At 39.9% G+C, this 13,591-nt stretch overlaps 1 protein-coding gene across 1 annotated transcript; it reads right to left on the bottom strand.

Moving 5' to 3' along the window:
• Positions 1-7,107: 7,107 nt before the first annotated feature.
• LOC147616393 (uncharacterized) lies at positions 7,108-12,303 on the bottom strand. The gene is made up of 5 exons (XM_086777459.1): positions 12,007-12,303; positions 11,744-11,814; positions 9,296-11,650; positions 8,315-8,459; positions 7,108-8,218 (listed from the first exon to the last, which is right to left on the bottom strand). Exons 1-5 carry the CDS (start codon positions 12,272-12,274, stop codon positions 7,473-7,475), a joined length of 3,585 nt encoding a protein of 1,194 aa, XP_086633585.1. The 5' UTR covers positions 12,275-12,303; the 3' UTR covers positions 7,108-7,472.
• Positions 12,304-13,591: the final 1,288 nt, after the last annotated feature.

The raw sequence follows: 13,591 nt of genomic DNA, 5'->3' as shown, positions 1-13,591 counted from the left end.
GGGGGCACCAACCATGGATGACACAACCTTATAGGTAAAACTCGCTGATGGAGCCACCGCTAGACCCATTGGTCTTTTGAAGGATTTAAAAATAAATATCCTTGGAACCACCTTCCGCCCCACACCTTCGTGGTGGTGATAAACTTCGGCTGCAACTAGTGTCATATGATTGCATCCTTGGACAACCCTTTATGAGGGAAACAAAAATGATCCATGACTAGGATACTGACAACATCTACATTCATAGAGGAAAGATCAAACAGTCAAGATTAACCTATGCATGATGAAGGTTCATCCCATGAGAAGCTCACCCTTTGAAAAGGACTCAATAACACCTACCCGATCTACTGCAGTCCACCTGTGTCACAAACGTGCAATAAAACAATAGGTGAGGAAAAGGATAGTGAGTAATGTGCACCTCTTATAGAGCCAGAAGACTCTGAGAATTGGATGCATATCATTGCTACATTGGACATAATTCCAAGGCACATAAAAACCACATTTGCAATAGTCGATGGGTAGGAGATTACATCTCTCTACATCCTTAGCACTGCATACGTGCCTGATGTCGCCACTTATAAACCTGAAAGGGCCAATAATGTGGAAGCATCAAGGGAAACTTGCTCACATAGAACTCGCAAACCAGATGGATTCCTTAGACAAGAACACTATGTCTTCCCTACCTATTCAAACATCCACTAGCTTAAATACATAGGGGCGGTTGAAGCACATGAACACTTCAACCAAATCTAGCAAAAGGACCTCCTAAGGAATGCCATGTTATCAAGGCCTATTACAATGGAGGTCGTGGCTCTAGATCGTAAACAATCTGGAGATAGGATCAATGATGACTCCTTTTTCGGCACCAAAATTAGCAATTTCAAAGTGTTCTTCATCGACAAATTTAATATTTTATGCTTTAAATGAAGGGATTTCTTAGCCTCTATACTTTATTTGATATATCTTTTACAAAATGTGTATGGCTTATTTAGCGGGTCTGTAAATTTGTGAAAGCCAATGCACATTTAAATTTATTCATTTCTTTGGTAGCATGAGAACCTTAGTCAACTAGAAAAATGAAGCCTCAATTTATAACCTTAGGATAAAGAAAGATGTATACGTTTTTGCAAAATGAATAAAATATCAAGAAAAGGTGGTTGGAGAACTGCACAACTCTTTTCTCATGAAAAGAGATTGTGTTTTTCTTTTTTCCCTCTTCAACATCTTTTTTTCTTGCATTTCTTCTCTATCTTGTGCAACCATGTCTCCTTTTAGTGATGGAGAGAGAGAACAGGATCATGAAAATACAATAGCTTAGTTGTGTGTGTGATTTTTGTGCATTTTCTTGTGTTAATTATCTTCTTAATCCTTCCCAAAGCTTAGAGATAAGCTCTCAACCTATACTTTGTTGGCTTGTTACTCACAAATCTGGACTACAAGGAGGGCATCTCAATCAAAGATCAAGAAATGTCCACGATCTAAAATGGAAATCGCACGATCTAAACTGATCTGAAAATACATGCAATCCAAACGTTAAACGATCTAATTTTTGGGATGACCTGAGAGTAAGATCGGCATATGGTGGATTAATGGAGGTAAGACGACATTGATTTCTATGTACTTTTTAGGTATTGCATGGGTTTTTACTCAACTTTATGCCCTCTTATAAGAGAATATTTAATTAGTACCTTGATAGCTCCTATTCTTAATGCTCAAGTGTGTGGCAATGAAGATCATTTACCATAGATAGCCCCTTATTAACCACTTTTAAACTCTAGTTAGCAATCCGAACACGAATTCAATGATCTACATCATCTCAACGATTCGGACCTTGGGGATCCGAATATGAATTCAATGATCTACATCCAGATGATCTGGATCTGGTCGATGATCCAAAAATCCCAAAGAGTAAAAAATATATTTTAAAAAAAAATACGATTTTTCTTAATGTTTTTTGCGCTTTTTGACATAAAGGGATTGCTTAGCAACACTCCAATGTCATGATTTTCAACTCAATTTTACCCCAAAAAGACTACTACAAAAATTAAAGCCTTGATTACGCTAATCTTGATATAAAAAAATACAAAAAATGCTAATGTGCACTAATTTCCTAATTAATCTAAGACTAATGTTCATAATCATGATGAAATCACCTAAACGGAGAGATACCCTACCTCAATCACACCGCTTGCTCTTCATTCTACCACTCTCATGAGACAAAGAATAAAATAAATTGAACAACATAAAACACAAAAGAGGTTAAGGTTAGAAGAAAAACCTACTCTAATCACAGAATTCTACTCAAACAAACCAATAGCACATGTAATCACACAAAGAAACTCAAATGCTACTCTAAAACACATTGTACCAAGGATTTGCATCCAAGGACAAGATAGAGTGAGAATAATAGAATATTTTTTAGTAGAAAACTAGATCTACTTCCTTACCTCATCCAAGGCTAGTTTGATCCTCAGCCAACAACGACACCATTTGCTCATGTCAAGAAACTTCTTTCTCTCTAGTAAGGAACCATAGTGCTAATGGTTAGACCACTTTTCTTGGATCATAGACGTCCCTATTGGAGAGACTAAAGAGGCCGAGAGTAGTGATAATCCCTCGTTTTTGGAGCCCTTTCTCTACTCTCAAATCAACTAAGTAATGCTTCCAAAATGCAATGGTTAAGCTAGAAAGCTTGAACCACCTTCTTCTCCAATCATGCTCAATCACACTCTCACTCAAGCAAGCAAGCATACACACTCAACACACTCCATCCACACACAGAAGAATGCATCCCATAATCAAGCAAGCAAGAAGATAAGAGCTCAAGAGAAGAACAAAGATTTGCACTTGAGAAATGATTGAATTCCCCCTTCACATTATCAAAAGTTGTATATATGCAAATGGGCATTGCCTGACCGCCCTACTCGCTTGTGATACATGCTTAGTCCATAATCTGAATAAATCCTAAGCTAGGGGTGGGGATTTTAGATGCACAGAAAAGAGTTAACAAAGACCTATACACACACACACACACACACACAAACATATACATACATACATACATGGCATACATACATACATACATATATATATATATATACATACATACATACATACATACATACATACATACATACATACATACATACATACATACATATATATATATATATATATATATATATATATATATATATATATATATACATATACATATATATACATACATATATATACATATATATACATACATATATATACATATATATACATACATATATATACATACATACATACATACATACATACATATACATATATATATATATATATATATATATATAACCTAAAAGAGGGGGATTAAAAATTTACTTAAAACTGGAATTGAATCCTCCACCCAAGCCTCAACACGAAGCACTCAAACCACTACACTAGCAATAGCTCGTTGAAATCCCACTTTCAAATAAACACTCAACATGGTTTCTCACATGCACATTCCAATGTGTGTTGACCACGATGATATCTACATAGTCAGCAAGGACATAATATTTTTATTTCTAGCCATGGAGCTTGGCAAAGTAATCATCATAATGTCCAAGGATTCCCAAGGAGATGAAGTCTCAAAACATTAGCTTAGCCTAACGCAAGTTTGAAAATAAAGATTAACAAGTGGCGTAAAGTCAAAATTCACTCACAAACATCAAGTGACATAAAGTTGATTGAAAGTGGAGACATTAAGTTAGAAAGTGTTATGAAATGATTAGTGCACCCACTATCTAGACCATTTCTTATTGGTATGTATGTATTATATGTACTTTTTTTAATACATTTATAAATTTGTGACATGTCAAGCAAAACAAAATGTATACTTTCATAGGGAATGGAGATTTTAGTAAGGTAGTGCAGCTAGTGAAGGATGTCTATAGTGCACATGGTGGAGAATGCCTATAGTCATTGAGAAAAGACTAAGCAAGAAGGTGACAAAAAGATGACAAAGAATCAACAAAAATGTGGATAAGGAGGGGATGGCCACATGCATGCAACAATAACAAGCATATAGTCATAACAATTAATTGATCACAATAAGCACCCAAAATGTTTTTTTCTCATTAATTAATTAATTTGGGTTTGTGAACCATAGGAGGAAAGTTTTTTTTCTAAGGTGCATTAAGGACTAGTAGCTAAGGTTTTATGAATGAGTTTTCTTGAAGACATAATTAGAAAGTTGATTTTGGTTATTTCTATAATTAGAAAGACTTGATTGTCAAACAAGTTCTTAGGCCAATCTCACATTGTTGTTCTCAGTCTTTAAGAATAATAGAGAATCATCAGCAAAGCATTGAATAACTAGTTGCTCACTGTGTTTAAGTTTAAACTTGTAATCTTCCCTTCCTTGCAAGCTAGCTCTAGTGACAGAATTAGAGGGTGAGAAGCAATGGCAAAAAAGTAAGGGAGCTAACATTCTGAAATCTAGGATCATAAGCTTGACTGAGGACAATGATTTTGATCTTCACAGGTCGGGATGTAAGGTGGTATGAAAACGTCACATTGTTAGATTGCTTGGGGTGCCTTTTGGGGTTGGACTTACTAATAAACAGTTAGTCATGTGGGCCATAAATAGGTTTGTGGAGAAATTGAAGAAGTGGGAAGGTTTGAAAGTTCCCTTCCATATCAGAATCGATATTCGCAATTCAGTGCTGTGAATGCTTATGTCATGTTTCTAAGTCCTGTATTAAAATTTGGGAAGTGTCATTGGAAGGAGATCATAGGTCCTGTCAGAGACTTTCTGTGGAGAAATGGTATTGGTAAGAAAAGAGTTTCTGCTTAGTTGGCCTAGGAGAAGTTGTCAGTGCCCAAAAACGAAGGGGGTATTGGTATCGTACATTTGCCCACTCACTGTGCTGCTAGAAGGACTTTGATGCTACCTAGGTTGCTATCCCAAGTTTCTACTTGGACCTTGATGAGATAAGGGAATCGGTGGAAATAGCTAAGGTATTGACCAAGGACAAATGGGGGAACTTAAACTGGATAGAAAAATTGTTTTCATATGCTCCTTTGAAAATCACATGCTTAGATTTTTGCAAAATGCTCTGCAATTGCTGGAAAGATAATCTGGACTTCATGGTTTGGGATGGTGGGGGAAGGGTAACTGGGAATTCCATACTTTCCTTGGGGTTATGGTGAACTCACAAGTTTAATCCACCTTTAGCTGCACTTGATACTGAAGTGGCAAAGATTCTTAATAACAAAGGAATTAGATATTTGGCTGACTACTGGGACAGAAATGTGGTTGGGTGGAAAGAGGTAAACCTATTATCTGTGGAGTTTCAGTTAACCATGAAAGAGAGACTTGATGACTCAGGTGCTGGAGTTGCTGCATAATGAATTATGCTCCACAGCCACTGATATTTCAGTTTGGATCAAGGACTGGTCTTGGATTAATGGTGTCAAATTAAAGGAAGGCAAAACTAGGGATATTTGTGCTTCAATGAGAAAAGAGGATGCTAATGTTATGTACTGTAACAAAATATGGAATGTAAAGTGGAGTGCTTCTAGTTGGAAAAAGAGATGGCACTTGATATGGAACTATCAGGTCCCTAGGAAATTTCAAGTCTTTCTGTGGAAGGTTTGCATGTGGGCACTACCTATTGGTTATAAGCTGCATAAAAGAAACATGGCTACTGGCATTTGCCCTAGATGCAAATCCTCTATAGATAGTGGCATGCATGTGTTTTGGGAATGCCCAGCCTTAAGGAGGTGCAAAATGACTGGGGTTTCTCCCTAGTGTGAATTTGTTGGATGTCGGCGAGTGCTGGATTGAGAAGAAAAGGCCTCCACGATTTGGTCCTAAAACTCAAAGATGGTACCGCAAGGAAAAACAATTGGATCATACTTTTGTGGCTTTTATTGAGAATCCAATCAGCACTAGACCAACTATCAAGGTATGGTCAAAGCATGGAGGAATGTTGGAAAAACAATCTCCTCGAGGCTGCACTACTGAGACCATGATAGAGGCTTACTTATTATACTGGGATATCAAATCTCATGGGATCAATCTAGCTTCTTATGTGAAGATGAAAGATGGGAATTTCTTTGTAAAATCTTGAATGAGATCAAAAAGGAGTAAATAGTTGTGTTTGTGGAGGTGACGTATGACTGAGTTAGATAGTTATGTTCTTGGGGGTGATGTATAACTGATTTTGAATAGTTAATATAAATATATTATTGATGCCCAAAAAAAAGACTTGATTGTCATGTAGGTATCCATGGCAAGCATGCATCTCTCTCCCACCATGCTCATTGGTTGTACCTTATCAAGATCAAAGCCTCTCATCATTATACGCTGTTTACAAGCTGTATAGGTGAGTTGCCGGCTCCTTCATTATCTTTGCCGACTACTCCTGGGTCTGGATTTCCTATGGTGAAGGAGCAATTGGAGGTTGGTAAGGTTGTGCCTGACGTGGTGCGGTCCATGGCCCCCCAGCTTTTAGAGCTCAAGGTCGTCTATAAAGAGGTAGAAGTGGCCATGAGCAAAGCTCAAACCGAAATCTAGTTGCATGTGGAGCTCCATTTGCAACAAGCCACTCCAAGAAGTTGCGGAAGGATCTCACTAAGTGGATGATTAATTAATGCAACAATTGTTAAACACACAAAAGAATATCATTACACATAGGAGAATTTTGTGTAGCATTACGACCCCTCATTGGGAAATACAATTGGTGATGACCTCCAAACCTTGTGCTAAAACATGGATATATATCAAAATCATGTAAACATAGAGAAATAGTAGCCATGGAACCAACATAGATGACCAACCTTACCCATCCAAGCACCTGCCAACCACAATAATAGCACGCATTCTTCTCTTAGAGGGCATCAAATATATAAATTCAATATTTTCATATTTTCCACTTGCAAAGCATTTAATGGATAAATAAACCACCATACCTTCTTTGATATTATTAACAGAGGAAAAGAGGTAAATTTTTGAATTTTATTTATTCTTTATTCGCAAAATCGAAACAGCTTTTTTAAAGAAAAAATTCTCACAAATCAAAATGTTCTTTTTATCGTGTTATTAATTATTCTATTTTCTATTTCACCCGCTGAAATTGAGGTTGCAATTTTACCTGTATTTGAATTAAAAGATTTCAAATTTTAATTAAACTATGCTTTTTCTTCAATAAAAACCGGTTGAGATTGAAGGTCATCCTGTGATAAAAACAGGTTTTTTGCCCTACATTTCACTCCCTCTCTCGTATATGCCCTCGTGTTGCAACGTTAATACCCCCCTTTCTGTCTCTCTCTCTCTCTCTCCTTCTCCATGGATCTTTCCCACAGAGTGTCATCTTTTGGCTATTAAAAGCAAAATCCACCAGTTCCATTAACTGCTCTTGGTGGGCAATTTTCTCTAATCAGCTGATTACTGATAGTCCTGTTTATCAGAATTCTTCACAAACATGCCTTGCTCTTCATGGCATAGTGAGCACACAGTGCTCAAGCACTAGCTCATCAACCAAACCCTTGAATATGCTGGCCTCAACTTCCACTGCCATTTCACAAACTTCACTAGAGAAATCAACCCACTTTCCAATGCCTGTGTTCATCTCTTTCTCAATCATGTCATCAACATTCATGCCACACTCCATACCTCTCCAATCATTTATTTGTCTGTACACTTTCCTACAGAGATGAGTGGATGATGATGGATGCAAAAATGGCATGCCATTCTGTTGTAATTCCTGCTCACCAATCCCCATATTGAGGCTCAAAGCCTCACAGACGCAATCGAACACTAGCTTTCTGTTTGCTTTTGCAGCTTCATCATAATGAAAACCCATATCCTTGTCTGATACGCACATGTTATTACCATCACGCTTAGGCTTCATTCCCCATTCCCATTGGTGTTTAACATGCTCTTCCATCTTGTTGAATAATGGAGACTCGATCAAGTGACCGGAAAGTTGCAGCCTAGCTGAATGAACATCCCCAGGAGATAGTTTTGCACTGCTCACAATGTGCTTTACATAATCTTCCTCAATTTGGATGAATGGTTTCGCCTTCGAGTGCAAGCAAATTTCTATATGGTCTTTGTGAGACATAGAGCCCATGAGCTTGCAATCCCTTGCAATATGCCTACTATTAACAAAATCTCCATAGCTTTCCCCTGCGATGGTGCGCATGCATTCCGAGCTTTCACGGCCATAACATTTTCCCTCTGAAACAGACAACTTTCACATTGAGCAAACAAGAGAACACATTTTGTCAAGTTGGAAAAAGCAACCTTTGTACATGTCGGTTGGAATAGCACTACCTTGAATACATGTAACACTCTTTGAGCTCAAAGACTCATCTTGAATGGAATATACCGAAGTGGAGGTTGAGCTTGGCTGCTGCCAACATTCATCAGTCCACTCTTCAAGTGAATAATTTCCTCTGACAGAGTTTTTGCTAGTAGCCTGAGCAGAAACTGGCAATGAGTCTCTCTCTCTCTCTCTCTCTCTCTCTCTCTGCGCCCCCCCCCCCCCCCCCCCCCCAAAAAAAGTGCACAATCATCAAGATAGCCTGCTCAAGCATGGCTCAGAGCAGTCATGACAAACACACCCATGCACAAGGTTTGTGCACTTTGCAAACCATGTGTATTAAGTCCACCAGCATTTGTACTGCACAGGTCTCATAGAGCATACTTTGGCCTCCAGAGGATGGTAATACAATGCTTTCTCACTACATGTTTCAGCTTCTGCATGGATACATTGTCTAGGACGGGCGCAATTGGTAGAACACATCTTCTGCAAGTATGAAGTTATCAGTTCAAATCCAATTGTATCCATTCGTATACAGATTGGCACATTAGAATCTAGATAGAAATCCAAAAACGCCATCAGAAGACCGGCAACACTTGTGCTACAATGGCTGGAACAAAGAGCTGCGACTCTGTTACGCAGATTATGGCCGGAAGATACTGCCTGGGGTACACGGCTTGTTGCCTGCGTAACAGCGCTTGCCACACCCATAATACGGAATTCAAATTGTCATATCCATGGATGTTTTGTTTATTAGCTAGACAATACTAATGGGAAATTGAAAACTCCACAACCTTAAAGAACCAGTCAGAGACATTTGGGATGGCTTTGCATATACATGTACACAAACATGCATGCATATATTTGTTCTGTATGCATGTATGTGTGCATTTATTCACACATACACATACATGTATGTGTATGTTGTTTGTGCATGTAAGTAAGTATTGTTCTATCAATTAAGAAATCCAACATGATATGAGCATTCTCACCTCTATTGTGTCCTGCAAAATGTTGTTGTAATTGGATGCTGAGCCAGCAGAGTCATCCTGCCCTCTGATGTTGTCAATGCTGGCATTGAAACCATTTCCTGTTGCTTTGATCGTTTTGCACACATCAAATCTCAAGGCAGACTCAGTGCTCGTCAACCCAGAGACCTCAGATTTGTCCTGTTTGGGCTCCCCTTCCAGTGTAGACTGTTTGGTAGATGAATTCAAAGCCCTAAGCAACTCCTGGAGAATGGTAGCAGTTGATTTGCCGGAATACGAGATAGGTTGCCTTTTCCTGTGACTACTGATTTCATAAGAAGAGGCAGTGTCTCCAACATCTTCCATGGAGGACCCACAGCTGCTTTGACATGTATTTTGTGCAATGCCAACAACATATGAGCTGTTCACCATTGCAACTTCAGACCTCAAATTCTCTACAGGCGTACAGTCATTAGAAGGTTCCCATCCATCACATTCATTCCCACTTTCAGAAAGGACAACTGAACTTTCCACAACATCATCAATGTTCTGCGTTGGTGTCATGTAAGCGTTGTCCATGCTGCAACAGTGATGTCCACTCAGGTCATCAAGGCCAGACTCACCATAAAAGCTTGAGTTCTCTTGATTACCAGAGTGATCTTCTGTGATGCACTCCTCGGAGATGAATGATCCACTGGGGACATCTTCATTTCGTGACACTAAAGTAGGTTTCTTGTCCACATTTGAATGCTTGGAAGAGATAGTATTTAACATGGGAATATTTTTGTTCAAGATTATGTTGAGGTGGGGCATATGAGTTGTCGCATAATTGCCATTTGAAGAATTGTGGAGAAGGGAAACGCTTGGCATGGGTCCTTCCGAGGTTCTGGCAGCTGCCCTTCTTATCAGCAAAGATTTCATCAGCGGAGACGAATCCCCTCTTGTCTGTGTCTTTTCAACCTCAATCTTTCTGCCCTCATTGTATCTTCTGTCTTTACCAGAGCTAGACAGCCTATTGTACTTGAGAATTCCTTCATTGTACCTTCTGTCTTTACCAGAGCTAGAAAGCCTATTGTTCTTAAGAATTCCTTCATCGTACCTTCTGTCTTTACCAGAGCTAGAAAGCCTATTGTACTTAAGAATGCCACTGCTGCTGCTGCTATCATGTCCAACAGTTGAAAGAGTTGAATCAGTGGATAAATTACCACAAGGATCATGATTTTCCACTCTTGCCATACTTGCTTTGGGAGGACTTGGATCCCTTTCCAGCTTGTCTCTTACTGGCTTCAAGCTTTGTTTTTTCGCCCCATTTCTTTGGCTTATCCTTTTACGTGTCTGTTCATCCCTCTTGAGACAAGACTTCACTTTCTCTTCCTTGCCAGATCCAAGACCTTGGCTATGGTGGCATTTAGCATAGTCTCTGTCTTTTTTTGCACTTTTACCCTGCATTGGCTGCTGCCCAGTTGCTTCCTCTCTAGCAATGGCATTGTTGGTAGAAGATAAAGATGCACCTCTTCTGTTGTTTGCTTCTTGCAGCCTTGATGAAGCATGTGGGTCCCTTGTATTTTTGGGGTTTCTCTTCTGTTTAAACCCAGATTGAGCTGTGATTTGATCAGGGTAAAGACGTGATGAGATGCATTGCCTTTTTGAACTGGTAGCTATGGATGGCTTGATTTGGGAGGACTTCTTATTGTCCATCTTTTCTTTTCTATTCCCCCCATCCACCACAGCCGACACCGCCCTTGCAGCCAGTGACCTGATGTGGGTTTTGTGAGGCTGGATGGTGGGCTCATGGATCTTAGTTGCAGCTTCAAACACGCACACTGCACCCTTTGTAGCCAGGGGACTTTTGATGGACAAAACCATCCCGTTGTGGGATTTCAATGGCGATATGATGGGTTGGAAGGTACACTTTCCCTCACCAGATGGAGACATAGCAGGTAGCTTGGTGAAAAACAGCAGTTTTGGGTCCTCAAATCTGATAAGCGTTTGAGGCTCATCATCATCATCTTCTAATCTACTTTCATCATTCTGCTTAGAGAATGGATCACATAGAAGAGCCTCTCTGCTTAATTGCTGCCTTGCAGCGCGTTTTTCTATTATTTTCCTCTCAACTTTGTTGGGGTTTTCTCTGAATGACGAGATTCTCGAATCAGAAGAATGAGGTTTTTCTTCCGGATTCTGCATTGAGTTTGGATTTTGGGCATTTAAAGGCTGTCTCTCTCGGTGCGGTTCTGGCGATGGCATGGTTTCAAGCCCCATGAGTTTGGCAACCACACTGGGGGTCCTCTTCTTTTTCTTCTTTTCAGGCGTCTGCAAATCATCTCCAGGTTCGGTTTCCAGAGCCTGTGGGAACCCACCTCTGTTCTCATCAGTAACCTGCATAATGGGAATCAAAACATCAAATTACAATGCTAATCACATCTTAAGACTGATTAAGAGCGAAAAAAATTGAGTGTTTTGAACGCTTACAAGGTGCATATCTGCCATGGGGAGCTTTTCATATCTGGAAATTTGGTCCTTTGAAATTGAGCTGGGTCGTTCTGCAATCAATGTGAAAATTCCTCAGGTGGACTGAGGGAACTAATGTTGAAGATATACATTGCTACGTAAAGCCCAGATTAGAAATCAAGTTAAGAGCTTAAGCTCGAGAATTGCATTGTGTTTCTTCTTTTCCTGTGCCAAATGCTGATTTGGGAGTTTAATTGCTGAATTAAGCGGTAGAACTGCTTTACCAGAGGGGAGTGATTTGCGACGGAAGCGGCGTTTCCTGTGCAAGCGGCAATTCCAGTCGAAGAGCTGGAAGAAGACGCCTGCGCATGAGCCCCTGCTAAGGGTCTGATCTGATGCAGAAGAAGAAGCTGAAGAGAGGGTAGGGAGAAGTTTGCTTGAGGGAGGGGGGTCGGACATGGCGGGGGTGCACCCGAAACACAGAGAAGAGCGTGAAGCGAAAGAAGCACAGAGAGAAGCTTCGGCTCTGTACGCTGCAGGCTGCAGAGGCATTCAGCAGCCATAACCATTCATCGTGCGTTTGAAGCCTCACTTATCACGTTTTTCTGCAGCTGGTCACGTGTGTTTCAGGACACCACTGTTTTGGTGCCACGTCAGCATTTCGAGGAAGGCCACGTCAACTCCCTATTGCTCTATGAGCATTTGAGGCATGGACACGTGTGCATAATTGCTTGACTTGTTTTCAAATTTGAATGTGGCTACACTCTTACCGTTGGCCGGACATAAAGTGGCCTCGGGAAAAGGTCGCCCACATTTAACTCCTCCCCTTTTGGGTCCAAAATTCGAATTTCTTAGCGACTAGCACAATCAAACCCTAAGGGTTGGTACATTATTTTTTCCTTTATAGAGAGAGAAACCGTTTTTGAAATATGCTTTGAAAAACTTCTCTTTTTGCTTTTTCCCTTTCTTTATTCTTCTCCTCTCCTCACCTCACACACTCATCTCTTATTGTCTTAAGGAAGAGTTTCACAAAGCTTGCCACCTGGCAAGAATTTGGAGGTTAGGGAAGAGGAGGAAGAGGTTTGGGTAGAATTTGATTCTGGAAGCCTCAAAAGACGTGCGAAGCACGGGTTCCCAACTAGTGATACTAATGCTTAGGCAAGGAAGGACCCAATGATCAACGCAAAGAATAATGCCCAACAAACTATCCAAAGCAGAGCAAATTTGAAAGCATAAGGGTACACACTCCCTCTCCTCATATTATGAGTACCACCCAAATGTGCATGAGGACAAACTGCTGGAGGAAAGCAAATTTGAAGGCATAAGCATACACACTCCTTGTGAGATAATGAATGTGACCACCCACTTGATGTTAAACAAAAGCTTGAGAAAGGTCGGGGGTCTTGGACTATGACAAGCAACTAGGAGCTCAAAGGTGTGTACGTGACAGAGATGAAGAGTATTTAATGGATGGGTAGTGTCTTGTCTTTCCAACATATGGACACTTTATCACCTTCTCATTCGTTTGTAGTTGTTGAAGGTAATGGAAATCCATGAGACAAGACAAACACATGCTACATGAGCACAAACCAAGCGCATGCTAGATAAGCACAAGCTAGATTACCTTCTATCATCTGGTTGATATGGCCACTATCTCTCTCCCATGCACTACTCCATTAGTCGATTGATGGGCAAGGAGGGGAAAAGCATGCAATATGGTTTGTAGCAATGGTTGTGAACAAAACTAAAGGGGTAATGTTATATAATTCTACCCTCTTAGATAATTCAGGGATACTTGGATTATCTTTGCATCATGCCAAATCGTGTTAATAACAATGGGTGATGCCATTATAAATATTGATACATTTG

This window comes from Cibotium barometz, chromosome 38 (genome assembly GCF_041138505.1).
Source record: "Cibotium barometz isolate CiBa-2024 chromosome 38, ASM4113850v1, whole genome shotgun sequence".
Classification (NCBI taxonomy): Eukaryota; Viridiplantae; Streptophyta; class Polypodiopsida; order Cyatheales; family Cibotiaceae; genus Cibotium; species Cibotium barometz.
The sequence above is the reverse complement of the archived record's forward strand: the minus strand, read 5'-3'. Positions and strand labels throughout refer to the sequence as shown.

Coding starts and splice junctions, on each gene's coding strand:
- LOC147616393 (XM_086777459.1), bottom strand. CDS start 12,274: ATGCCTCTGCAGCCTGCAGCGTACAGAGCCGAAGCTTCTCTCTGTGCT. Junction 11,651..11,743: donor CCATGGCAGATATGCACCTT/GTAAGCGTTCAA, acceptor CCCATTATGCAG/GTTACTGATGAGAACAGAGG. Junction 8,219..8,314: donor GAGTGTTACATGTATTCAAG/GTAGTGCTATTC, acceptor TGTCTGTTTCAG/AGGGAAAATGTTATGGCCGT.